The 27,465-nt window shown below is 44.1% G+C and overlaps 1 protein-coding gene across 3 annotated transcripts in view; it reads right to left on the reverse strand.

Moving 5' to 3' along the window:
- Window positions 1-6,375: 6,375 nt before the first annotated feature.
- COIL (coilin) overlaps window positions 6,376-27,465 on the reverse strand; it is a 135,696-nt gene continuing 114,606 nt past the window's right edge. For 2 of the 3 annotated variants that reach the window (XM_085617185.1, XM_085617184.1), the window contains exon 7: window positions 6,376-6,644. In XM_085617185.1, coding sequence (XP_085473311.1) covers window positions 6,522-6,644 — 123 coding nt within the window. In that variant the 3' untranslated portion in view covers window positions 6,376-6,521. The remainder of the gene's footprint in view (window positions 6,645-27,465) is intronic. The other variant, XR_014966561.1, reaches the window with a different exon arrangement.

Raw genomic sequence — 27,465 nt, forward strand, 5'->3', positions numbered from 1 at the left:
GTGGGACGGGGAGTAAAAGGTAAACTCTTTAGTAGTAGGGTTACATAGGCGCCAAGCATCAATGAGTTTGTGTTGGGATATTGCTTGAGCAAAGAGCTTGTGAGATTTATTAGGGATATAAGATACTTTGGAATGTCTGTCTAAAAAGGGGTCAAAGGGTAGATTGCAATCACCTGCCATAATAAAATTGTCAATGTATTCAGTAATACGGGAGGCCATTGCGCGCCAAAAGGCGGGGTCACCGCCAGTAGGTGCGTAAATGTTGAGAAGGGAGATGGGAGTGCCCCTCGTGGAAAGTTTGACGTACAACCATCTACCCTCAGGGTCTGATTCGGAAGTCAAAGGCGAGTGAGAAAGAGACTTGCGAACTAGCACAGCCACACCATTTCTATTACCATCACCAGGAGCAGAAAACACATCCCCCTACCCATCCCCTCTTGAGCTTAGCCGCTTCAATATCAGACATATGGGTTTCTTGCAAGAAGGCAATGTCTACATTCAACTTGGCTAGGTGAGAGAGAATTTTTTGCCTCTTAATGGGAGAATGAAGACCTTTAACGTTCCAAGAAACAATACGTACTGACATTAAGGATTATTGGAAGGACAGTGCATAAAAAAAGTAAAACATCTAGAAAGAGCCTCATGGAAAATAAGAACGTAGGAAAAAGAAAGAAATAAGAATAGGGAAGAAATAAAACGGACAAGAGAAAGAGGAGCAAAGAAAGACTAAAAACTGTCATAGAGATAGAAAAAAGCCAAGGTGATACGGAGATCGGTAAGAAAATGCAAAGAACTCCAAAGAGATTAGTAGGTAAGGTCCAATGAAAGAGAGAAAAGGACATGCGTAAAAAGACAAATGAGCAAATAGGGCAGGAGAGGAAAAGGCAAGAGGGAGAGAGACGCAAGTATGAGTCAAAGGAAAAGTGAAATAACGGGGAGATTAAATGTATAAAGAGAAAAAAGCAAGACCAAAAGAACCCTTAAGCAATGAGGAGAGAGAAGGAGAAAAAGAGAAAAGAAGAAAAAAGCCGCAAAAAAGGTAATGACACCAGTAAACCTGAAAATATGAGGGGGAAGAACAAAGTAAGGAGATGCAAAACAAGGACAGACATGTTAAAAAAGGTATGAGGAATACTTACAAAGGGCAACGTAGGGAAGGTACGATCAGGAACAGGGACAAGCAAGGACGTACGTGGAGGCGAGGGGAGGGAGGTAGGGCCAACTGGAGAAGGCAGGACACTCGGGGTCAGTGAGACGTCCAACCAGAGGAACAGGGCAGAACGCAAAACATTGATCTGTGAAGGAAGAAAGGTAACCAGGTTAGGCGACGGCAAATAACAAGGGCTCAAAAACAGGCAATGAATAGGACAAACCAGGGAACCACAGCGTCAATAACAAAAGCAAGCAAGGAAAGCATAAACTCATCAAGAGAACAAGCAAGTTTAAGACCCATTGAACTAGAAAAATCAGCAAACATAAGAAACTGGAATAGCACAGTACAACTTCAGAAAAAGTCACGGTGGGAGAGAAGAGGAAGGACCAGAAAGCTCCATGGCAGCCTGGCCGCAGGAATTCAGGAAACTCCGAAGTCGCGTAGGCTCCTCATATGTCATAGTCTTATTATTGTAGGTGACTTTAAATAAACAAGGATGGAAAAGACCGTATCTGGCACCAATGGAACGAAGGTCAGGTCCCATGTCCAAAAAGGCCTTACGACGATTTGCAGTGGTTCTGGCGTAATCTTGCGCAAAGAACAAAGTGGAGCCCGACCATGTAAGACGAGGCGAGGCTCTGGCTGCTGAGAGGACTTTCAGCAGGTCTGTGTATTCTAGAAAATACATTATTACACCTCTAGGCTTCGTTGGCGCGGAAAGAGAGGATGAAGCTCGACCAAGTCTGTGGGCACGTTGGATATTGAGTGAGGTATCGTCGGGCAAATGTAAGATCTTAGGAAGGAAAGACTTGAAAAAACTGATGGGATCATTCCCCTCACATCCTTCCACCAGGCCGTAGAGGCGAAGATTATTGCGTCTATTTCGATTTTCAAGTTCCTCCACCTGTTTCTGGAGAGAGGAGATCTGCGTGTGCATATGGGTGACCTTGGCTGCAGAATCCTGAAGAGAGGAGACATCACGTTCCACAGATGACATTCTTTCATCCATCAAAGTCCAATTGTCAGTAAGAATTTGCAACTTAGCATTGGTTTCTTCCATGAAAGGGCGCAGGGCCCGTATCTCCTCAAGGAGTAACTCCATCGAAATGGTCGAAGAGGACTTAGGAGGTGAAGGTGGATCTTTTTTTAACCTCTTAGGAGTCGTTTTTATTGAAGGCTGTGAGGCGGCTTCCATGTTCGGCGTCGGCTCACTGGTAGGGAGAGAGTGAGAGGTTTCTAAACGCGCCAATTCCGTGAAAAGCTTGGAATTTTTAATGTAGTTGCGTTTTTGGACCTTGCTGGGGCAGTCAGCCATCAACACGTCCGTGAAGTATAAACTCACTAAGAACACACTGCCAGGTTAGAAACAAAAACAGGCGCTTTGCAAAATCCACAAAACGTGGATGGAAGCACTTAAAAATATTTGACAGGAAGATATGTTAGGCCAATAAAAGAAAATGAGTCATGAAAACCGAAGAGCCAGGAGACGCAGATTAAGGTCCTAAAATGGCCGCCAGGTTTGAGGAGAACAAAAAATGAGGATTAAATCCATGAAGAATGCCATAATGGTTGATAAAAAGTCACCTGGAAATGCAGATCAGCTTCTTCTGTGCCGCTGGAGGTGCTGGGATATTACAAGTCCGACGAGGCAGTCAGGAATCCGATGCGCGGTGAAGACGCGCTGCCAAGGAGATCACAGGCAAACAAAAACAAAATGGCGGTCGTGGCCGATGTAGAGCCGCGACCGGGAGTCAAAGAGGCAGCAGGATGGGAAATAAAACTGCCGCAGCCTTAGAAATGCCCTGAGGACATTCCCGACATGTTCCGGTAACGAAGGCTTCCCTCCGCTGCTTGCAGAAGAAGCGCGAACCGCCGGTGAGCTCTGGAATGAACGGAGCTGCTACCCCGACGCCGCCATCCTCCTCGGGCGCCTAGCCACGCCCCCCTCCTCGGGCGCCTAGCCACGCCCCCCGTTCCTGTATCTTCTTATTATGGCAATTGAACACTAACTGGTCCCGCAAATATGTATCCAATTGAGATGCAAATTGACATTTCGCCGCTAAAACACGTAAAACGGCTAAATAATCCTCAATGGATTCTTCTTGTGTTTGTTTACGCTTAAAAAACAAGTGACGTTCCACCATAACAGGTTTCATAGGCATTGTGGGGCATGTAGTTTGAGGGGAATGCAGGAGTGTTTGTATTGACTGTAGGCGGCCACGGTGGGAGCCGTCTCTCCTTGACAGAGAGTAGCAGCAACCATGTTATTCGCATGACGAGATACTGTGAAGACTGTAAAACAGGCCATCTTCTGCCCAATGAAACATTCTTGAACTGAGTGAGTAGACTGAATAGTAGCCAATGCTGTTAGTCATTGATTTGGCCAACTTAAACTATTAGGCTTCTGATATATGTATCTCTGTTCCTGAGGGAGGACGAGACCGGTGCTTCTAAAACTCACAAGTTATGCAGCTCCTCTTCATTAAGGCCATGGTTTAATGTGTTGAAGCGCAGTATAAAGTAGGCTTTCTTTTGCACCAACATTATTTCCAAGTGACCTCCTCTGGGATCTGATTGTATGACTGTCAACACAGTCAAATCTTTTTCTGAAAGCTGTTTTTCCATGAAATGATTAACTAGTGGGGTTGACATAACTTTCCGACGTATTTATGATTTATGTTGATAGTACACAATAGACCTTCAGAAACAGAGAGCTAAAAGAAGAGCCAAGGGATTCGTGGCTTGTTAACTGTCAGAGGGAGTAGTCAGTTTCAGAATAGGACAGAGAGGTTTGGGTAGAAAGATGCGAAGGCAGACACACTAACCATTTGTGGAGTGTGGAATGATGTAAGTGGGGTTGTGCGAGTAAAATGGTATATAAGGTACGGATAATTAATTTAGCTTTTGAACAGGAATAAATAATGGGTTGTGAGCGTGATTAAAGTGACAGTTGTAGGAGGATGGGAGAGCAGTGACTAGGATTGTAATAGACATTTAAGTTGTAGCTGAAAAGAGGAGGTGTAGCTTATGTCCATCACACGGACATAATTGTTCCAGAGTTCTTCATTTCAGTGTGGCCAATTACCATTAATCAACACCCTGAGCAGCTATTAGCTGCTGTTAACAATCTAAGTAGTGGGTGTTAATGCTCAATCGACAAAAACGTACATAGGAATCAATGGCCAAGTGGGCTGACCAACTGGCCTTGCTGTAAGCTGTTGTAGGCAGAAGAAAAATGGAATGACAAATAACTAGCCCAATGTAATAAAAGGGCTTGCTGAAAGATTCTCTTGGTAACTCTTTGTTAAAATGTTTAGCAAAAACTAAAATTCTAGGTCAGTGTTCTTAACCTTTTGACTTCTGTGAACCCCCATTTAGTCATTACTAGAATCCGGTTACCCCCAGGGAATCATCAATGAAATCTGGGGACGCAACACTGAGTCATTACTGATCATGAGATCACATAATCTTTATTCTGTTATACTATAACCATAAATGCACATACAATCCACTCTAAAACATTTCATTAATACAACATACAAAGCGAATAAAATATATATTTCAGAAATAAATAAAAGCCTTAGTTAAAATCCTATAGCAGACAGCCTCAGATTACAAAGGTAGATAGAGTGAGAGACAGCAGGAGGGTAAATCGAGCATGGAATCCCATAATCTCATTGTAGCACTTAAATAGCACGACATCAGAGCTGGTTGGACTTGCTTTAAGTTTAGGGACTTCAATAGAGGCTTTACTGGAATTTGGGGACCCTGGTCTAAGCCATTGTGATGATTTGAGCAGCAAAACAAAACACAAAAATACAGAAAAACATTAATCAAACAAATACACAAATTATGAAATATTTGAATTAATTCACACAAAAAAAAAATCCAATATTTTAATTGTAATCCGAAGATTGGAGCTTTTCTAAATTCAATTGAGCCCACCCACTGTCCATACTATATCTCTTTGATGGACTTGCACTTCTCCCACAAATCAATCGGAGGATACCAACTTAATTGTTAGCCTGTAGTTTCAAATTCCTTCCGGTTTAAACCATGTTCTAACATTTACAATTTTACATATTGCTTCTTTATTTAAAAACTCTTTATTAATCTATTAACATCATTTAAAATTTTCTTAGAAGTAGCGCCAAACTCCCATCACGCCCCCCTCTTCCCCCGAGAAGGCATTACAGACCCCTAGATCACAGGTTAAGAACCGCCTGTCTAGGCTAATGGTAAACCCAAGAAGAACAAGTCATCCCAGGAGGATTACCTTCATTTGAAGTGATTGGCACATTCATCTCCAGTGCTTAACCAATCCAGAGTTTCTCCTTTGAAAAACGATCAGTTTCACCAGTGCTAAATATTCCTGGGTGGCACTCCTGAGCAGTGCATCTTACCTGTTATTCGTACATTATAGGGAAAAAATACAATAAGCATTGGCAAACGTACCTGGTAGCAGGTAAGGACAGCAGCAGGAGCTGTACAAATTAACCCTCAAGGAGTGCATGAAAGGAGTTGTCCCGTGGCAGGAAGGGAAGCAGGTGGGGCTGCATGAGTGTACCCCACCATGTGCATGATAGGAGCAGTCCAACAGGAGGAAGGGAAGAACTGGGAGCTGGACTACATGATCCACAGGAGAGGAGTAGCCCGGCAGGAAAAGAAGCAGTGATGAGTGACCCGGTAGTATTTCGCAGCTACCAGCTATACATAAAGAAAAAACACAAGTCAGTGGAAGTGCACAGAGCAAGTCGCGTTGGATGGAGTTGGAGTGCGCGGGACCAACTGAGAGTGTGAAAGCTACATATTTTAGATATTAACTACTTTTTACATACTTCACATCCACAATATGCTGTGGACCAAGGCTGATGGTCAATCCTGTCAGCCCACGGGTAAACGACCCACAGTAGCCAATGGTTGGTACGCGCTGTCCAAAAGCCTGTTAGTCTGTAGATGTGTGTTTTTTGCGTTTCGGTATGAGAACTCACCAGACAGCTTAAGCGGCCTCTAGGCCAGACCAAAATATGTGCAGAAAAACAATTTTTAAGATAACCTTCAAGACGCACCTACCTTTTCACTCAACACAGTGACAAACGGGAAACACTTCTGCGTGGACCATCATAGAAAGTGGAAATGTTTACAGGAACAGTTTGATGGGGCGAATTAGAAAATATACACAACCTGACATCAAACAAAATTTAGGCACAAATCCACAGATATGACTTTAAACAACTTTATTTTTTATTTAAAATGTATAAAATATGCATGATAAGCTACGCAGTTCATTGACAAACTGAACGAGGATCGGGGAAAGTAGAAAACATGTTTACTTATGTACACCAGACAATTGAAGCAGTCCATTAAATTACACATTTTGCTGTGGCAACACCACAGGGCCACCATTCGACTGGTTTGTAGCGGCTTCTGAAACAGGCAGAGTTTCCACTATTAGCCTGGGCTCAATCAGCGAAGACCAGCTCTTGGTTATCTAAATACAAATAAAGGTACAGTTATATACACATCTCGTACCCACTCTCTGCCATACATTAGTTTAACATTTACATTTCAGGCAGATTCTAGTATGCTGGAATATGACCCTGGACAGAAAAGTGTTATGCGAGCGCCTGAAGACCTACGGAGGACACCGGACCTTATATACTATTTTTTTTTTTAAGTTCAAAAAGATTTTATTAACAAGAAAGAAAAGGCGTCACACCATAATACAACCAGGTAAATACATATCACATCAAAAAAGAATTACAATACAGTAAATAAGTTAGGCTTTTTTAAAAAATAAGGAAAATTACACATACAATAATATAAACCCTTAAGTATCGGAAAGTATGGAAACAAGCGGGGGTATTTAAGGAGGCTTTAAAACTTCTTGTTGGGCTGGACAAAGTTGAAATGAACGAGTAACACTAGCATCCAAATACATTGTAATAGGCGACCATAAAGCCAACCTTTTTGGTGCTAAGTGCAGAGGGTATACAAAGGAGGTATCCAATCTGTGATTAAGGCAGACAGCATACCACCATGCCCTATAGGAAATCTTAGAAAAGTCCTTCCAATTTGCTGTAATTTGCTGAAATGCGACTGCTAGCAATAAATCAACAATTTTAACATTAGACGAAATGTCCTCCCAGCAAGATGATAGACTTCCTAGAAAAACAGGAGTATAAGAAAATGGAAAAGCAGTGCCAAAAATCAAATTAATTTGAGCCCAAATTCGCCTCCAAAAAGTAAGTACAATAGGACAAGAAAATAACATGTGAAACAAATCAGCTTTAGCAGAAGAGCAAGTCCAACAAGTATCAGGAACTGTAGCAAAACTTTTGCTCAAAACATTAGGTGACAATAAGAGCCTATTATATACAAAAAACAAAGTTTGCGTCGTATTTGCGGCCCTGGAAGATTTACGGAGTTTGACCCACAATTTGTCCCACAAGGACACTGACCAAGAGACTGCAAAGTCTCGTTCCCAGGCTACTTCAGTTGTAGATTTCTGTCGAGCTTTACCCACACCATGTAAAAAATTATATAATGTAGAAGCTTTGGGTGTTGTAACAAGCTTCGTCGTTGTGAAGAAGGATCTGGATTAATTGAAGTATTGGGTGCCGCTGTCAAAAAAGAGAGTAATGTATAAGCAATGGGGTGACCCTGTGTCCCTCAGAACCTGGGTAAGATTATTACAAGAAAACAATGGTTCTGTCGGGTATGAGTAAAACAATTGCTTTGTTATGCAAGTGAATCAAGAAAAAGGTACGAAATCAATCCAGAGTTGACCACACAATCTAAAAGTACAAATCACGGTGACGCTAGATTTGGAGGGTGTGATGTCATTCTTTATATATAAATTTCATCATTTATATGAAAACACCCATATCACTTGTAACGCAAGGTTACCAACGTAATAAACTGTAAGGACCAGTTCAAGACCTGTTTTCCATATATGTTTTGATTTATTCGTGAAACGGTGTCATTGTGATTTTCCTTGATACTGGCCCTCCTCATGTATATTGTGTACATAAAAAGTTTTTTCTATATTTGATCACTGTATATACTATGCACAATTCTGTCACTTTTGTCACCTTGTCACTGACTCACTGACTCACTTTACAGTTTATTACGTTGGTAACCTTGCGTTACAAGTGATATGGGTGTTTTCATATAAATGATGAAATTTATATATAAAGAATGACATCACACCCTCCAAATCTAGCGTCACCGTGATTTGTACTTTTAGATTGTGTGGTCAACTCTGGATTGATTCCGTACCTTTTTCTTGATTCACTTGCATAACAAAGCAATTGTTTTACTCACACCCGACAGAACCATTGTTTTCCTGTCAAAAAAGAGAGAGCATCCAACACAGCTTTCTTAAGAATGAGATATTTACGCATGAATGAAGTAGGCAAGCTTATATACTGTTTTAACAATGTGCCTTACATTGTTCCTCATCCTACACATCTAGTAGAAGGGAAGTAAAAATCAGTCTCCCATATTCCCACTTATATTTCTCTTAATTGTGTTCGCAGGACAGTTATAGTTGGTAGAATGCCAAATTGGCTCATCCGGTTACCATCTTAACATGCTACTCTTGACTGTGGCTTCCACACACTGTGCATTATAGAAATATAAATATATTCTGCCCATCGCTGCACTCTTTATCATAATAATCATCCTAATGACTCAGTTTCATGCAGAAGGAGACCATGGACTGTTTCCCTCAATCCAACAGCCCAATTAAACTTGTGTTGTGAAAAAAAACACTTGCATAGGTAACACAATGTTGCTTCCAAAACGGTTTGTTTGTTTCCACTACTTCTTAGTCAACAACAAGTCGAAGTATACTTTATTTTTAACATGATCATGTTATTGCCTTTTATGTATAGTGCCATCAGCTATTAGTTGGAACTAGCGCTATTTTACCTAGGCACCCTTTTGAACTGTTCTGAAAGTACCCAGAATGTTGTTGTGTTTATGTTGTTGGGTTTGTGTGAATTCGAAGAGGGTTTGTTTATTTTGAAGTTTTGCAGTAGTTTGTGTAGATTGGCTGTATGAGGGAACCACACATACAATTACATCGCATGCCTTAACAACGTGGTCTTTACCACAACCGCGTCTTTACCATGCAGGCCTTTACCATGCATGCCTTTCAACGTGTTTCGTTGTAAAGGCATGATTGGTAAAGGCATATGCGTGGTAAAGGTTTCACCCCAGCCTTCGTCCTGACCCTCAAAACTGGCCCACAGCCCTGAAAACTACTGCGACTCAGTCCTGAAAAGAGAAAACTACTCACCAAGCCACATCCCGTTCCTCACAATCTCATCCGGGGAGGAAGTTCCTCCAAGTCTCCAACACCTCCCACCCGCTGCCCGTTCACTCTGAATCTACAGAAGTGACTGCCTTTAGCATGCATATGCCTTTAACGCCTTTACAATGAAAATCATTGTATAGGCATGCGTCGTTAAGTAATATATGCGTGGTAAAGGCATATGAGTGGTGAAGGCAAGCGTGGTAACGCTTGAGCTGTAACGGCAGGTGTGGTTCAAACAGCTTTGTTAATGCGGTTTCCCGAGTAGAATAATACTGAAGTAAACCAGATGATCTAGGTAAAGATTTGTGTAGTACCCCAAGTGCATGGACAGGACTGTAAAATAACAGTTCAGTGTTTTCTTTGGGCTGAGTTGCACCTATGCATCTGTACGGTGGCAACAACCTGCTCCTAGGCCTCCCAGACTTGACATTAGCCGGAAATCCACTGGGTACTCTTGCAGACCCGCACTTCTCTTCACTGCATCATTTACAAAGAGGTCACCCCCAAATATCTGGCTCAGAAGCTCACTATCTCTGAAGGCTCTTGATACAACTGCAACTGAAAACATGAGACGGTGGTAAAGAAGTACAAAACATAACAAAAATCTTTTACATCTATGCACCCAGGATCAAAAACAAGACAAGATCCCTATATCCCTCAGGTTTGCCCCTATTTAAGAGCCAAAGACACACCTCTTAAAAAAAAAACGGCAGGAACAGAACATTCTGCTACCAGACACCAGCTACCTCACTAATCAGTTTGTGACCGCATCTTTTTTACTTTGAGACTGTAAAGCGATCCACTGCCTTTTGCTAGCTTAGTGCTATACAAATACTACATATATACATGATGTTATCTATATAGGCATAATAATTCAGGTGAGCGGCTGTGATGTTCTATGCATTAGCTTATTCAATTTAACAGGGTTTGAGCGGATATTCCCTTCGAGGGAAAGGCAACTTGATAAGTTCTTTTAAGGATTCTACACCACAGTGTAAAAGGAATATGCTACTTACCAGTATGCATCTGTTCTTGGCATGTAGAGCTGCAGATCTACACACTTTTGCATAGATCGCCATCTGGTGTTGGGCCCGGATGTTTGCAGTTTGTTTTTCCTCTTGGAAAGTCTTTGGAAGTCACAAGGTCGGTGACTCCTTCTTTGGATCGTATTGCGCATGGGCTTCGGCTCTATCCTCAGATTGTTTTTCGCCAGCAGGGAAAGATGGAGCGTAGTAACAACAGTGAAGAAACCCATGTGTGTTTTATCTAAATAAGATAGACTGGAACAGATAAAAGGTAGCCGGGGAGGCGGGTGGGGGCGTGTGTAGATCTGCAGCTCTACATGCCAATAACAGATGCATACTGGTAAGTAGCATATTCCGTTCGAGGCATATGAGCTGCAGATTATACACTTTTGCATAGACTATATAGCAGTTCCCAACCTTAGCGGCGACCACCGGTATCTGTTGCAATGGTTTGAAATAGTGTTTTTAGTACAGCCTGGCCCACACTAGCTTGTTGCTTGGTTTGCACATCTACACAATAGTGTTTAGTGAAAGTGTGCGGTGTTGACCATGTAGCTGCTTTGCAGATATCATCTAGTGGGATGTTCCCTAGAAAAGCCATGGAATCCCCTATCTTCCGTGTAGAATGGGCTTTAGGGGGAACGGAAAGCGGTTGTTTTGCTTTGTGGTAGCAAATCAGGATGCATTTAAAATCCACCTAGCTATCCCTGATTTTGAGATGGGGTTGCCCTTGTATGGTGGAGAGAAAGAGACAAACAGTTGTTTGGTCTTTCTGAAAGGTTGTGTTCTTTGGATATAGTAAAGTAAGGCTCGTTTGACATCTAGCGTGTGCAGAGCCCTTTCTGCAACGGTCTGAGGTTGCGAGAAAAATACTGGTAATTCTACAGATTGGTTTAGGTGAAAAGGGGAAATGACTTTAGGTAGGAATTTTGGGTTGGTACGGAGAACAACCTTGTTCTGGTGCCTTTGAAGAAAAGGTTCTTGTATGGTAAGTGCTTGTATCTCACTGACCCTTCTAAGGGAAGTGATGGCTACAAGGAAAGCTGTTTTCCATGTGAGGAATTGCAGTTCGCATTTATGCAAAGGCTCGAAGGGAGGCCCCATCAGCCTTGTGAGAACGATATTTAAGTTCCACACAGGTGAGGGTGGTACTCTGGGGGGAATTATTTTGAAGGCTTTAATGGCAGGTACTCTGAAAAGTGATCGGTGCTGCCTGTTTTGTAAGTAAGCTGCAATTGCTGCGAGGTGTAGCCGAATGGAGGTATAGGCTAGATTACACCTTTGTAGGTGGAGTAAGTAGCATATGATGTGTTGTATAGACACGTCTAGAGGATTGATTGTGTTGTTATGGCAAACAACAAATCTTTTCCACATGGCAGCGTAGCAGGCTCTAGTGGTAGGGCGTCTAGCTTCTCTGATGACGTTCATACAGTCAGGTGGAAGGTTTAGGTACCCGAATTCTAGGATTTCAGGAGCCAGAGGTTGAGCTGAGCTGGGTCCGGGTGCCGGATCTCTCCATGGTTCTGGGTTAGGAGGCATGGTGAGAGGTGTAGCTTTTGGTGTGGTACTACAGAGAGTTCCAGCAGTGTGGTGTACCACGGTTGTCTGGCCCACGTTGGAGCTACTAGGATCAGTGTGAGGGAGTGCTGTTGTAGCTTTCGCACCACTAATGGAATGAGTGGGAGAGGCGGAAAAGCGTACACAAATTTGCCTGACCAGTTCATCCATATCGCATTTCCTTTGGACAATGGGTGTGGGTATCTGGCGGCAAAGCTTGGGCATTTTGTGTTTTCGTGGGTGGCGAAGAGGTCTATGTGTGGATGCCCCCACATTTGAAAGAACGGATGAAGAACCTGTGGGTGACGTTCCCACTCGTGGATCTGTTGTGTCTGTCTGCTGAGCATATCTGCCACGGTGTTTTGGACTCCTGGGACATGTTGAGCTAGGAGAAAGATTTTGTGGGGAATTGCCCATCTCCATATGCTCTGTGCTAATTGAGAGAGCTGTGGAGAGTGTGCGCCGCCTTGTTTTTGAATATAATCCATGGCCGTCATGTTGTCTGTGCGAATGAGGACTGCCTTGCCTGAAATCCGTGGTTGAAAGGATTTCAGGGCTAGAAAGATTGCTAGTAACTCCAGATGGTCGATATGGAGTAACTTTTGTTGCGGCGTCCATGTGCCCTGCACTGTGAGGTGCAATAGATGAGCTCCCCAGCCGGAGAGCGATGCGTCCGTTGTTAGTATTATTTGGGGAACCGGGTCCAGGAACAGTCGACCTTTGGAAAGGTTTGTGGTGTTCCACCACTGCAGAGAGCGATGGGTGCGACCGTCTACCAACACCAGATCTGTCAGTTGCACCTGGGCCTGGTTCTATTGGCGCGCTAAGCACTCTTGGAGTGGATGCATCTGGAGTCTTGCGTGAGGCACTATGAAAATGCAAGAGGCCATCGTCCTTATCAGTTGCATAAACACTCGTGCTGGAAGGGAGTGTTGAAGTACGAATTTTTGTCGCAAAGCCTGAATGCTTGCAATCCTGGCCGGATTGGGGTAGGCAATTGCTTTTGAGGTGTCTATGGTGGCACCGAGGTATTGTTTTATGTGGGATGGTGTTAGCTGGGACTTTTGGTGGTTCACCGTGAAGCCTAGTTGGTGAAGTAGTTGGATTGTGGTAGCGGTGTGGTGTACACATTGGTTATATGAAGTGGCTTTTATCAGCCAATCGTCCAAGTATGGGAAGATGTGAATGTGCTGTCTTCTGAGGTGTGCCGCCACCACCGCTAGGCACTTGGTGAATACCCGTGGTGCTGTTGTGACTCCGAACGGGAGCACTTTGAATTGGTAGTGTTGTCCGTCCACTACAAATCTGAGGTACTTTCTGTGAGCATGGTGTACTGGAATGTGGAAGTATGAGTCTTTCAAGTCCAGTGTGGTGAGAAAGTCGTTCTGGGAGAGGAGCGGAAGTACCTGCTGAAGCGTTACCATGTGAAAATGGTCTGAGTGTATGTATGTGTTTAGGGTCCGGAGATCTAGAATAGGTCGTAGAGTCTCGTCCCTTTTTGGTATTAGAAAATATATGGAGTAAACCCCCAAATTTTGTTGATTGACAGGAACGTGTTCTATTGCCTTTTTATGTAGGACGGAGATTACCTCCTGCTTTAGCAATGTGGAATGTTCTTGTGACATTGGGCGTTGCCTGGGTGGAATGTTTGGGGGGGGCGGGGGTAGATGTTAATTCCAGGCAGTATCCTGACCGAATTATTTGGGTCACCCATTTGTCTGAGGTGATGGTCTCCCAGACATGAAGGAGTCTGCCCCCGACTGGAGTGGAATGGTCTGGGGGGAGCGGGGTGGGGCGGGGGGGGGGAGGGAGGGAGTCATTGGGTAGTAGGTGTGGCAGAACGGGCGTTGTTTGTTTTGCCTCTGCCCTTGTTGTTGTTACCCCTGTAGCCGCCTCTTTGTTAACCTTTTATAAAGGTGGTCTGTGTAGGGGACTTGTACGATGTGGACGCTGTGTCTGAGGAGTAGCCTCTGGATGCACTCTGAAAGGATGAGCGGCGAAAGGAGCATCTGGGCGGGTGAGACTGTAAGGCCCCATGGATTTTGCTGTATCCGTGTCCTTTTTCATCTTTTCTAAGGCCTCATCCACCTTTGGCCCGAATAGATGTTCCTGGTCAAAGGGATGGTTAAGGATGGAGGCTTGTACTTCTGGTTTAAACCCAGATACCCTTAACCAAGCATGACGACGGAGAAGGACGCTGGTGTTAATGGCCCTTGAGGCTGTGTCTGCTGCGTCTAGGGCACAACGTATAGAGGTGTTTGTGATTGTTTTAACCTCTTGAATCAACTCGTTGGCTTTACTTTTATATTTTTCAGGGAGATGTTGCATTATGCTCTCTAATTCGTCATAATGAGCCCTGTCATATCTGGCCAGCAGTGCCTGAGTGTTTGCTATACACCATATGTTGGCGGCCTGGGATGCTGTGCGTTTGCCTGAAGCATCTAGCAGTTTTGATTCCTTGTCAGGTGGTGGTGCATCGCCTGACGCATGTGAGGTTGTACTTTTACGTGCCGTAGAGACCACTAAGGAATCTAGTGGCGCTGGTCCTCTAATGTAAGAGGGATCTGAGGGAGCAGATTTGTACTTCTTTTTGATACGTAGGTTAAGGACCCTGGCTCAAACTGGGTCTTTAAAAACTTCTGCCGCATGCTTTACCACCCCTTTGAGCATGGGCAGTATGGAGGTGGACCTCTGTGTAGTATCGAATGTGTCTAGGAGGAAATCTTACTCCACAGGGTCATTATGCATGTCCACCCCATGATAATGTGCTGCTCTTTGCAGAAGATGGTTAAACCCTAGTGAATCTTCAGGTGGAGATGGTCTAGAAAGGTAAATATCGTCTTGTGGGACGTTGGGGATATCTGGTATATGGTAATCGTCCCATGGATCTGGAGATCCTGTAGGGGTGGGGTCTTGTGGCACATCCCCTGTATCATAATATGGGTCCCCATGATCATCATCGTCTGGAGACGGAGTAGGAGAACGATGAGGTGGGGGTGGAGAGGGTGGAGGTGGGGAAGGAGGAGGAGGTGGAGGAGGATGAGGAGGGGAAGGTATTCTGAATGGAGAGGTAGCAGAGTCCTCCCTCTTTGGCGGTGGAGGCGGAGCAGGCTTCTCCAAATGTCTCTTCTTAGTAGAGAGCGTCAAATGTCCAGTTTTTGGATCCTTGGTAAGAGTTTTTTGCAAGGGCCGGTTTGATGTTTAGAACCCGGCTTGGGACCCTCCGGTCTCTTGGTCGGCGCCGAGATGTGCTTCGGCTTGGAAGTGTCGGGGGCCTTGTGTGGTTTGGTCGGCACCGAAGATTGCGTCGGTGCCGAAGGGCTGGGTTTCGACCCGAGGGTTTCGATACGGAGCTTGGTGTCGAGGTGGAGGCCGTCTTCTTTTTCGGTGCCGAAGTGTGTTTCTCGGCACCGCTGGCAGGCTGGCTCGAGCCCGAGCCGCCGGAAGGCTTACTTGGCTTCTTCACCGGGCCCGAAGGTGGGGTGTGTGAAGCAGTGTCTCTGGTCTTGCCTAGGCCCGGAGGCGAAGGCGTGACCGAAGCCTTTTTGGGCGTCGACGCGGGTGTGGGTGGATTGGTACTCACGACCCTCTGCGCCGGGGTGATGTCCTCCACATCTGACTCTTCTGCCTCGGAAGCGCTGACGAGGTCCTCTTCGGTACGATGATGTTCCGGATCGTCGATGTCGTCTCCGAAGATGTCGACTGGAATGGACGTCGAGGAGTATGCCATGTTCCTTCTGGATCTTCGGTCCCGAATAGTCTTTTTGGATCGGAAAGACTTACAGGCCGGACAGTCTCGAGCCTCGTGTTCCGGGGAGAGGCAAAGGTTGCATACCTCATGAAGATCGGTGTGGGGAAATTTGGACCTACATTGAGGGCACTTTTTAAATGGAGTTCTTTCCATGAGCCGGGACCGGAGCCTGGGTAGGCCCGTAGGCCGCCGTCGACGACTGGAACCGAAGGTTTGTGTCGATGAGAAGGCGCATTGATTGAAGAGATCGTGATCGAAACAATACAGCGATTGGGGTGAGGATTGCGCGTTGATCGTCGAACTGGAAGCTGTTCTGAACCAGAGCGCGAGGATCACATCCGAGCCAGATGGCGGAAATAAACAATCTGAGGATGGAGCCGAAGCCCATGCGCAATACGATCCAAAAGAGGAGTCACCGACCTTGTGACTTCCAAAGACTTTCCGAGAGGAAAAACAAACTGCAAACATCCGGGCCCAACACCAGATGGCGATCTATGCAAAAGTGTGTAATCTGCAGCTCATATGCCTCGAACATAACTATAAAAAAATGTGGCTGTTAAACTGATACTGTCTGGGCAAAGATTTAACCTCATTAGTATTACAATGAATTAATACTATCAAAGAATGTGCAGCACTATGCTGCATAATTTGCCTTTTCTTGTCCCATAATTTATTCAACTCTGCTCCACAATTTGGTGCTTCTTTGCCACATAATTCTAGTAGGCCTGAGTAAAATAAAGTTTGCAGACAAGAGGCTTCTCAACATTCTTCTAGTTTTATGAAATTCTCAAGTACTCTAATTTTACAAACTACTCACAATATAGCGCAAGAGTTTGTATTCTTGGATGATACAACTACATTCATACATAATAAAAACAGCACTCAAGAGACAAATCAATTCGAGAAAATTGATGTTAGAAAGAGACCCAGCTTCCAAGAGAAATCATTTACACGATTGTGCTGTTAAACAGTGCTTCACTGCAGCAAGTGCATTAATAACTAACAAGTTCATGGTTGTCCCTATTTTCAAGAAGGTACAATGCTAGGATTGTAAGGAATTTTTCATGCAAGTAAGTGTACACTTCCAGAGTAGGGTCATTGGGAGGGAGGGGGGGCGTGAGTCTGTATAGAAGTAAAAAATTCACTTGGATTTGACATTTTTAGGTCGAGCCAAGGCAGCGCATGCGCTGTCTGCAAGAACTGTTGTAAACAGCATTAGGAGTGTAATCCCACCTGCTGCTTGCCATTGGTTAACTCCTGTGTTACTCTTTTTGCCTGGCTCCTTATTGGTTTGTGCTCCGAAACATTACTTCCGTTTTTATCAAAAGGAGTACCAACCACCTCCAATTTTATTACAGCCAAGTGTTTATATGTAGCGTTAAGGGACTACTTGTTTTATTGTGTCTCACCACGGCGCATAGCACTGCGCCTGGTTTCATGTTTTTTTTTATTTGCTGACCATGGCTCCTGCTTCACAGGCCACTATACACAAGTTAATTTGCAAGGGCGCCGCGCAGTATGGCACCCGCTTTTATATTTCTATCCGGAGCCTGCTTTTATATTTTTATCCGATTGGAAACTTGTTACCTCGTTTCAGCTCGTAAACCCAGCTCTGTGTCTTCCGGTTCTGGCACCTGTGGTATACGGGCTCGAGGGGGGTGGTCCCACTTAATGAGAGCGAGAGAGAAGAGAAGTAGCAATACAGGAGCTCAACAGCTCAGGGACTTGCTGTTCTATTATAAATTAGTCAAATAAAGAAATAAATAAATCTGCCTCGTAGCACATGCTTATATAGCCTAGGGTGGAATCACCAAAAATCCATAGAGAATCTAGAAATGGGGCAGGGGGTCCGGCCAAGTCATGTAGGAGTGGGTGGTTGCAGACTCCTCCCATTCTTACATATTCACCAATGGTCTGACTTCCAACTTTGGCTTTTGACTCCTCCTTCCAATCTGCAGCTCGAAGACATCCTTCGCTCATGTGACGTATAGGTCTATTCCTGTACCTGTAGAGCATCACTTGCTCGTGCAGTACCGGCGAGTGCTCTAAACTTTGTTGTCATGCCTGCTCCCGTCCTTTTTGCTCTGGACTCGCTGTGGAAGAGGATCATGTGCACTTGTCAGTCTGCCAGTTTACTGCTACAGCAACAGGTGCTCGCCTCTTTCCCCCTAAAAGACAGCAGCACGGAGTGCGACGAGAGAACACTGAACAGTTCTATCTTTAGTGTTGCACTTCCTGTTACTAAAGTCCTGGTGTAGGCTTCGCCTCTTGTAATTCTGGGCAATTAAGTTGATCTCTTTCTCTTAAACAAGCATTGGCATAGCAAATTGGTCTCGCCTTTGGGACGTTATAAGTGTTTAGCCATGCAACAGTTGATGTTGTTGCACAAAGGCTATTGTGCTGTATAACTAAATACGTAAGGGGTCCCAAAAGCAAGACCTATTGGCTATGCCAATGCTTTAAGGGTTTCTGGGTTTATGTCTGCCTCCTCAGCTTCACCATTCTTGTATGTAAGTATACAAACTACTCAATTAGGAAATAAATGAACTTGAGTCTCACACATGTATTTTCTTATCTGAGCATTGACTTGCACTGAGTGATCAGAATAAATATTATTGCAGAACATTTCAAAATGATTGATTTTTTAAGACGCCAGACTGCACTGTGCTTGCTGGTGGTAAAGAGACACGTGGTTTTAGTTGTCCACTCAGAGAAGTTGATATGTTATTGTTCGGTGTGTTTCCACAACATGGATTCTACTTTTAGCATGCAGTCTGAATTGATACCCCAGACCTTTTGTAGTAGTGCTGGTGCCAGTGTCCGAAGGAAGCGCTACCAAGGGCCTAGTGAACATGTCCATGATGGCAGATTGAGTCAGTCAAGAGTCAGGGGATATGAGCTTCTGCTGAGCATGAGAGCACTGAAATGCTGTGTCGCGCTATTTTTATAGCTCCTTTGTGCCTTCACAATGCTCCAGGTACTCTCTGCATGGCAGTGTGCCAGCCAGTGCGAGATCATCTGTCTCGGAGGTGGCGGAGAGGGGAAGCGCGAGCAGAGATCTCAGTGTGTTTTGTCTGGAGAAAGTGCCCGTGTCCTCTACTGCTGTATTTAAATACAGAGGTGATTGTGTGCTCAACACTGACTTTTTCTTGTCCATTTAAAAAAAGTTATTGCATGCTGCGTTTTAATGAGTAACTCATCAATCCACCTGAAGTTGGAATATACCGCGTTTTTAATTAGATTCCGTTACATCATCACGTCTGGCTGTTTTTTTAAAATAATGTTGCAGCACTGGAAGCATGTTTTTGTATGCACATGGTTCCGAGCACACAACAACCATACCATGTGTGTGAAGCTATTCTTGTTCTGTTAATTTTACAGCGAAAAAAAAACGAAGTTGCAAATGGTAACAGCTAGTATAAACAGCAGTATAACCTAGCAGAGTATAAAGTTCAATAAAGGAGGGTGTTCTTCTCTGGTCTTTGAAAATGTGGTCACAGACACCAGGATTGATCTATCTACTTTGCAATCACTCAGCAGCAGCAAACACGATGCTGCATCTAACCCCTCAGCTCCTAACACACACGCTTGCTTCTGCCTGGACTTAAAGTAAAGTGTAGCCAGGGTGGTATTATGTACCACTTTAATCCCGTGCCAATTTTGTAGTCTCCAGTAATCTTTAAGAACGAAACTACGTGCCCTATAATGCAGCTTTGATGTTGGCTAAAAGCCCTAGTAATGTCTGAAGGTGTCACCCAACCATTTCTGCAATTGATCTCATTAATTGAGCATTACTACGTGGCTCTACTCGTGCTAAAGTGTCACTGCTAAAGCATGTGAATGTCACATACAAACACATCCGAAACATGGAAATGTCATCCATAAGCAGTCTCAAAACTTTGCAGCTATGGAAAGAGGGAAAAGTGGAAGGGAGCCTTTAGTGTGAAAAAGAGGAGATGGATATAGTGAGAGGGGAGAGAAAAGTCAGCCCGGGTGAGTGAAGGAGCGAAGAAGAGAGTGAGAGAAGTCAGAGAAAAGAAGGGAAGCCACAGAGAGAGCAGGGGTGGAAGCAGAGAATAGGAATGGAGAAGCGGGAAAGACTAGGGTGAGAGAATGAGGAGAGAAGCCTGGAGGCAGCGCGTCAGAAGAATCGGGTGGGGATAAGTTACAGGCAGGCACGGTAGAGGAGGAAGCAGGGCTCTCGGATGAGGCAGATGCGATTCTAGAGGAAGGGGAAGCCGCGCAGAGCTGCCACTTTCAGTGTGAGTGTCTCTGTCGCGAAGAGGAAGGACTGGACGCAGAGTGCGGGAGAGACCGTGGGATCCGGGGAGAGACAGAGTGCCTGAGTCGGCATGGAGAGACTGCCGGAGCTGCGCACATACTGATAGCTCTAGCGGGGTAGAGACTGCGCCTGGAGCCGCACACGGGCTACGAGAGCCAGAAAGAGCCTACTGTACAGATTGAGTCCCTGGAACCGCCGAACACCTGAACAGGTGGGAGACGGTGAGGCTCCGGGTGTTCAAGAGAGACATTTGCACCCCAGCGACAAGCGCGAGGAGGTGCCCGAAGAGAGACCACCAACAAAGAAGACCGAAAGGTAAGTGACACTGGAACTTCAATGAGGAGTGAGAGACACCCGATGGACGCAAGGGGGATAACGCAGAAGCTTGAGGGGTGACACCGGAGCCCCAGGCTCTGTGTTGTGCAATCACTGCATCTCACAGTAAGGGCCTTTCATTTTACAGTCAACTGCATTCTGTGAGTTGTAGTTTTGCTTCTTCACAATGGAACCAAGCTGACTAACGGCTGAGCCTCCTGTGCTCTTCGCTTTGACGCGCGCTCACTGAATGGGCACTGCTGTGGCAGAGCAAAGGGCAGGGACTGGTAATTGGCAGAAGGGATGCGTTATGCGTAGCACAAGAGGAGTAGGGTGACCAGATTCTCAAAACAACAAGTGATGCCACGCGTATGGCTACCTGTAGTTCTCAGTTCTGCTTGGCGGTACTCACTCACAACCAAGCCCTCTGTCCATCAGCTACTCGTACCTTCTTGGCAGTCGTACCACGTGCTTGTTGTATATCCTTTGCTGCAAGCATTCCGGTGATTTTATCCTTCATATAGGTACTTCATTAACTGTCACCTTTCGCCATTTCATGGTCAGTGTGCACTTAACCACATGCTTGTTGCGTTTGCTTCACACCTTGACTGCCCCACGGATGGCACAATGTTTTACAACTCTGTATTAGACGTTCCCTAATCTCCTTCCCTTTTCCTCATTTTCCACAGGCTATTTTCATTGATTCAGGCTTGCACCTTAACTGTCCTGATGATGATCCTATTATTGGTTTTAAAGGATCGAAACGTCGGCGACTAATAAAAACAGTTTGCACGTTAATCGCACACGATAAAAAAAAGTGCAGTAACTGTTTCTCTAAGCTTGTTAGAAATTGTGCTCAATATATAATACAAGCTACCCCGTCTTGCCTGATATGTTTTAGTCCTAAATGTATTTGTCATGTGTTCATGTAGGATGCAGGATTGTGTCCCAGGTTATTGCTACGTTTGTATTTTTGTTCTTTGACTATTTTGATTTATTAAATTAATTGTACGGCTGGACACTCGCATTATAGTACTGATTCAAGTCTATAATCATCCTATTTACTCAACTGTTGCGTTTAAGGACTACTGTTCTAATACTAAAGGCCCTCCTAGAGCAGCGCATGCGCGCTGCCTAGGTGAGACCTAAAAAATTAATCTGACCTTTCTGCACATGTAAAGCGTTACAATGGCTTCCGGTCGAGTTAACGCTGCTTAAAACTCTTAAAAATAACCTGCCCTGCCTCAGTGAATTGGACAGCACAGCTGATTGGTGTAAATGTGTATATATCTGTGTGCAAGTGTTTTAGATAGTGTATGTGTGTAAGGCTGCATCTTGAGTTTGCGTAAATAAAACTGTCAAAAACAAATAAAACTAGAACCTTTACTGCCTCAGTGAATTGGACGGCATGGCTGATCGGTGCGGATCTGTATATGTGTGGGCATGTGTTTCTGCATCTGTGTGTGTGCGTTTGTGTCTCAGATGGAGGAGTTGGGCTGACTGACTGGGGAAAAAGGCCTCTGGCAGGACGCAGCGTTTTTCATATTAATTAGGCTGGGCTGTATTAATAATGTGCAACTTGACCACTGTACCAATAAATGTTTACCAGGACGTTTATTAGTGCAATTGATAACAAGCATCTGCAATGCAATAGGTCTCTCACAAGTTTGAGCTATTGGCATTGTAAATGAGAATGACTTTAAAACATAAATAAAAAGCATTGTCATTGACAATGCCAATTGCTTAAACTATCGCTAATGCGAGACCTACTGCATTCTAAATGCTTGTTTTTCTTACTACTAAATCACATAAAGCCATATGTATCAACACTTTTCCCCATAGACACAGAATGGGCAAAACCCTTTGAAACATCTGGCCCTTAGTTTTGTTGTTCATTCACTCCTTTTTGTGTGCTGTCGAAGCATTTCAACCTTACAGACTGCTGATTAAGTGGCAGCTCTTTCTCAGTACTAGGGGCTGCTGTGTGGCCATATCTGCCAGGCTAACAAGGATGTCAAAGGGATAATCTGGAAAAATTGGCACTTGGTAAATATAGTAGAATGGCCCTGGAAAAAAACTCTATTCACCTTTATTCACCTTTAAGAAACACAAGAACTTGAGAGGAGAATTAATAAGGGGTATTTAACACAGACGCTAGTAGGACTTCAGAAATCTGCAGCAATCCACATGGAACCAGTAATGTAGTATTATCTGTGTATGCACACAAACAATAACAGGAGAAGAATTTGGCTATCAAGGCCAAAAAAGTATTGGAGGAAACTGCGTCAAATGCAACCGTTGTAATGTACTGTACATATGAAAAACCCCCAGTAAAAAAAAAAGAAGGATTGAACATTAATCTAAGATGAGATGCAGTATTTAAAATGTCCCTCTGGTGAAACATGTCTAAGAAAAAGCAAATGGGTCGTCAACCAAAATTGATAATTCTTCAAACCAATAAACAAAATCTCAGAGGAGGTAGCATAGATGGCATCCTACTACATAAATAAGCATTAATCATAAAGAGGTTCAAAACATCACGAAGGCAGGCCTAATCGAAGCCACAAAACTTCAAAATATATGAAGACCTCAGAAAACAAATTTGACCAGAACACACACTGTGGCACTCTTAACTTGTTGAATTAGGTAGTAGAATATTGTGGCTCGGTGTTCCACGGCTGTGGTCACATCAGGAACATTCCATGAGTGACAGTTTGAGTGGTCCTAAGGCGGGCTCACAGCGGTGGCTCGTTGTTGTGACTTATGATAATAAATACATATTCTTACAACTCACATGTGGTCCTGGGTGATTCTTCACAGCATCATTTTGGCCATAATCTGAGTGAGAGCCACCGACAAGCATCCTCGCAGATTGAACGCTGCTTGCAACATCAGATGACACCAGTTGGTGTCACTGTGGTAGCAGAGGACGTTTTGCACGACAGCTTGGGTCTAAATCAACATGAGCGGGGTAGAGTGGCAGGTTCTAGCTCAGAGGAGCATTTAGTACATCCATGAATTTAGAGACAGTATACAGAAAAAAAACCTGCCGTGATTGTAGTGAAAGAAAGACAGTGATCATAAGCCACTGGGTAAATCGGTCATCAGAAACATCTTCTGTCATTTGTGTTCTGGCCATGAGTTGGTGACAAGGGTGATAGGTCTGCCAATAGAATTTTGGCAATAAAGTATTTGTGTTTTTATTAAGGATAACTAAACATAACTGCAATGTTCGTTTTGTTAATAAAGTTGAGAGCTGTCAAATGGCCCCATGTCTTATGCACCATGGTCCTGGTATTTCGGCCAACACAGCATTGGTTTTGGGACTTGGGTTTTTTTTTTAATATTGTAAGTATGGGTTAAAAAATTGTGTGCTTTTGGTAAAGATGCCCGGACTGGCAGAAAGTGATGTAAGCCATGGGGCCAACTACCGTTTAGACTAATAATGTGGTATAATAAAAAGCCAGACTCAACATCATTAAGCACCACTTAAATATTTAGCTTTCTTTCTTTATTTTTACATGTTATAGGATTGTAAGAAAATAGGTTTATCATTCAAGGTGCCAGATATAAAATAATACTTTAAATGAGGGGTATGGGTGCGCTTAGGATAAAAAAAACTTTGAAAACCACTGCTATTGGGAATCAGAAGAAGAGGTATATAAAGTTTAATCAGAGACACCAATTGCAATGTCTCCTCTCACTAATGCAGACTCAAATTAAATATATGACCGCTTGGGCAATCCATAAAAAAACTAAAAAAACCCAACTGTCTCAGGATGCTACTCATGCACCCGAAGGAGTAGCGTCCTACGTTTCCATGGCTTCCAAGCACGCTGCCAATTAGACAATCAGTGACGTACTGTTGATGATGCACCCACTACAGCCTCTGGGATGAAGATAAATGAAAGATACAAGCACAAGTTCCAGAGCTTTCACATTAGTACAAGCCAAGACGACAGAACTTCAGATACATTCCAACAAGGTACTACCACCCTCACTAATAAAAACGTACATGATATTTGCAATCCTAGTACAAGTCAAAACAAGTAATTTATCTGCAGACACCACGCTGTAGAGCAACAATTTTAAATAGCAAGACAAGAAAGCATGCTCAACGTGAAATCCTGATCCAAGTAAGATGCTACATAGAAAGCCACACCAGAGATGGACTAATTATTCCCCCTAAAGAAGCTCAAGTAGAAGGTATATGCTAATAGGTTCTAACCTGTTTAACCGCAAAGAGTCCTCTGTCCTACAGTCGATAAAGATGAATCTACCTATTTTAATTCCACAAATGGGGGCCAACAGCACCACAAAAGACTAATTGCTTACCTAAAAACTGAGACCGTAGACAAAGGCGAATCATTCACATTTGCAGAGCCACTGACAATGTAGAATAGTAACTCAAGTGGATATTCATACAGGTAACATCCTCACACTAGTCCCTGGGCCTGACGAAGACCCAACATTATATTTCACAAGAATGATCACAACGTGTCAATGGATTGTAAAGAAGGATATAAGATACCAATCTACGAAATATAGGGGTCGATTTAAATCTTGGCAGACGGAGTATTTACCGCCGCCATGGGGGACGGTCCTTAGTTTGTCGTATTTAGAGAAGTCTGCTGTTGACATCTCTTGCATATTCAGGAACCGCTGTCACAGAGGTTTCTGGAAATGCATTGTAAGTTTGACGGACAGCTCCATCAACATGAGTGAGACTCAAAATAACTTTTTTTAAGAGAAGCCCTGAGAGGGAAAATAAATAAATAAAATGACCCCCGCTTTTCATGGAAGTGATATGCAGTGAAATGTGGTATCTATCGCCTATGCAAGAGCTATTAACTTTGCCAAAGTATTTTAGCCATGTTGTACACCAGCGTGGCTGCTGTTCAGCATGGTTAAATTTACTGGTCGTACAGAAGAGTGGCATGGCGAGAAGAAGAGTGCTCAGAGTGGCGTGCAGAGCGGGGCAGAGTGGCGTGCAGAGCGGGGCAGAGTGGCGTGCAGAGCGGGGCAGAGTGGCGCGCAGAGCGGGGCAGAGTGGCGCGAAGAGCGGGGCAGAGTGGCGCGAAGAGCGGGGCAGAGTGGCGCGAAGAGCGGGGCAGAGTGGCGCGAAGAGCGGGGCAGAGTGGCGCGAAGAGCGGGGCAGAGTGGCGCGAAGAGCGGGGCAGAGTGGCGCGAAGAGCGGGGCAGAGTGGCGCGAAGAGCGGGGCAGAGTGGCGCGAAGAGCGGGGCAGAGTGGCGCGAAGGGCGGGGCAGAGTGGCGCGAAGGGCGGGGCAGAGTGGCGCGAAGGGCGGGGCAGAGTGGCGAGAAGGGCGGGGCAGAGTGGCGCGAAGAGCGGGGCAGAGTGGCGCGAAGAGCGGGGCAGAGTGGCGCGAAGAGCGGGGCAGAGTGGCGCGAAGTGCGGGGCAGAGTGGCGCGAAGTGCGGGGCAGAGTGGCGCGAAGTGCGGGGCAGAGTGGCGCGAAGAGCGGCACAAAATCATGCTTCATTTATGCATTCCTAATTCGGATATATTCTGAAATATTAGCATAGTTCATTTAAAGACATTTTATTTTTGTAGGGTGCTAGAAAAAAGGGCTGTGGAAGAATACCAGGAACGCGCGTGAACATGCTTTGCTCCATGGGAGGGACGAAGACAGGCGGGAAAGCCTAAAATAAAGCCAGCAAGCAGAAAGGCAGCTAATGTGGGTTACAAAACCACAAAGCTAATTGTAAACAATGGGTGGAATGCATTCCCAAGGAAGCTTTCAGAATACCCACAAGAAGTCTTTTCGCAACCGGACAGATGTGCTGTCTGGTATTCTTCAATGTAACAGGTGTATTTGTAACCTAAAAAGCATGTATACAACTTTCAATTCCTACAAAAACATCATGTACTTCTTTAACAGTGATTAGGTACTGTAACAGATGTTCTTAGTATGTGTCAATCCCAAAAAATGCAATTCTACACTACAGTCAACAGTTTAGCACATGGATTAATCAAATGGTATACAAAACTCAAAAAAGATGTATCCTGCAGTTAGGAGAAGAGATTATTATGGGAAATAATATATAGAAGAATGTACATAAACAGACAAGCCCCCCACTCAGCTTACATTTACATATTTACAAATTTACAGGCAATTCACAGGGATTTCCTTATACATGTGGCATCTGAAACATATTGTAGATCTCAAGGCATGACACATTGCACACAAAAATTAAACCATCTCAACCAAATAAAAAAAAAAAGTCACATTATTGGTGAAAACAAAGCGAAAGATCACAAAATGTTCTCATGATATAGTATATGCTGACACAGCAAAACAAGTCTCATTTGATGCAGTACATTTTCAAAAAATATTTACGTCATCCAGCACTACTCAGAAAAATACACAATCCTAAATGGAAACACAAATCACAGGATACCAGCAGCATTTACGAATGACCAAGTCTAACACTCAATTAAATATAACAAAATCAAGGGGTCCTCTATACTGACGGCATTACTTGCATCCAACCTGCTAAAAGGTTGGAGGGGCCTATCAATGGTCCAGTAGACAAAGTAGGTCTATAACAATGAGCATACAAACTGGCTTTTTATACAGTGCTTGAGGGAAAATCCATCTTTTCCTGTGTTCCCAACAATTTATCGCTCCTCACACGTTCTTTAATTATCTCTGTTGTATCTGAGGCTCGTTAAATAGGGCTGAATTACTTGCAACAAAAGGCAAGAGTTTTTAGATTAAAGCTGCTATACCTGCCACCTTGTTAAATCAAATAAAGGTATGCTAATATAATGCTCAGGCGTATGAAGCGCAGGTTTGATGTGTTGAAATGAAGGAAATATTATACCAAGTAGCAGCTAAAATGTAACCATGCTTAAAGAAGGGCAAGGTTTCTGTAACATGCTGTAGAGGTTTTTAACCAATAACATTTGATAGAGAATCCAACCAACAATAAATTTGCATCATATAGGTAATAGTGTATGAAGACACAATCAGATTGGGTAAAGTTTGAATGCCTAAAGCCCTTTTTGAAATAAGCTCAGCTAAAGTCCTGAATAGG

Source organism: Triturus cristatus, chromosome 7, assembly GCF_964204655.1.
Source record: "Triturus cristatus chromosome 7, aTriCri1.1, whole genome shotgun sequence".
NCBI lineage: Eukaryota > Metazoa > Chordata > Amphibia > Caudata > Salamandridae > Triturus > Triturus cristatus.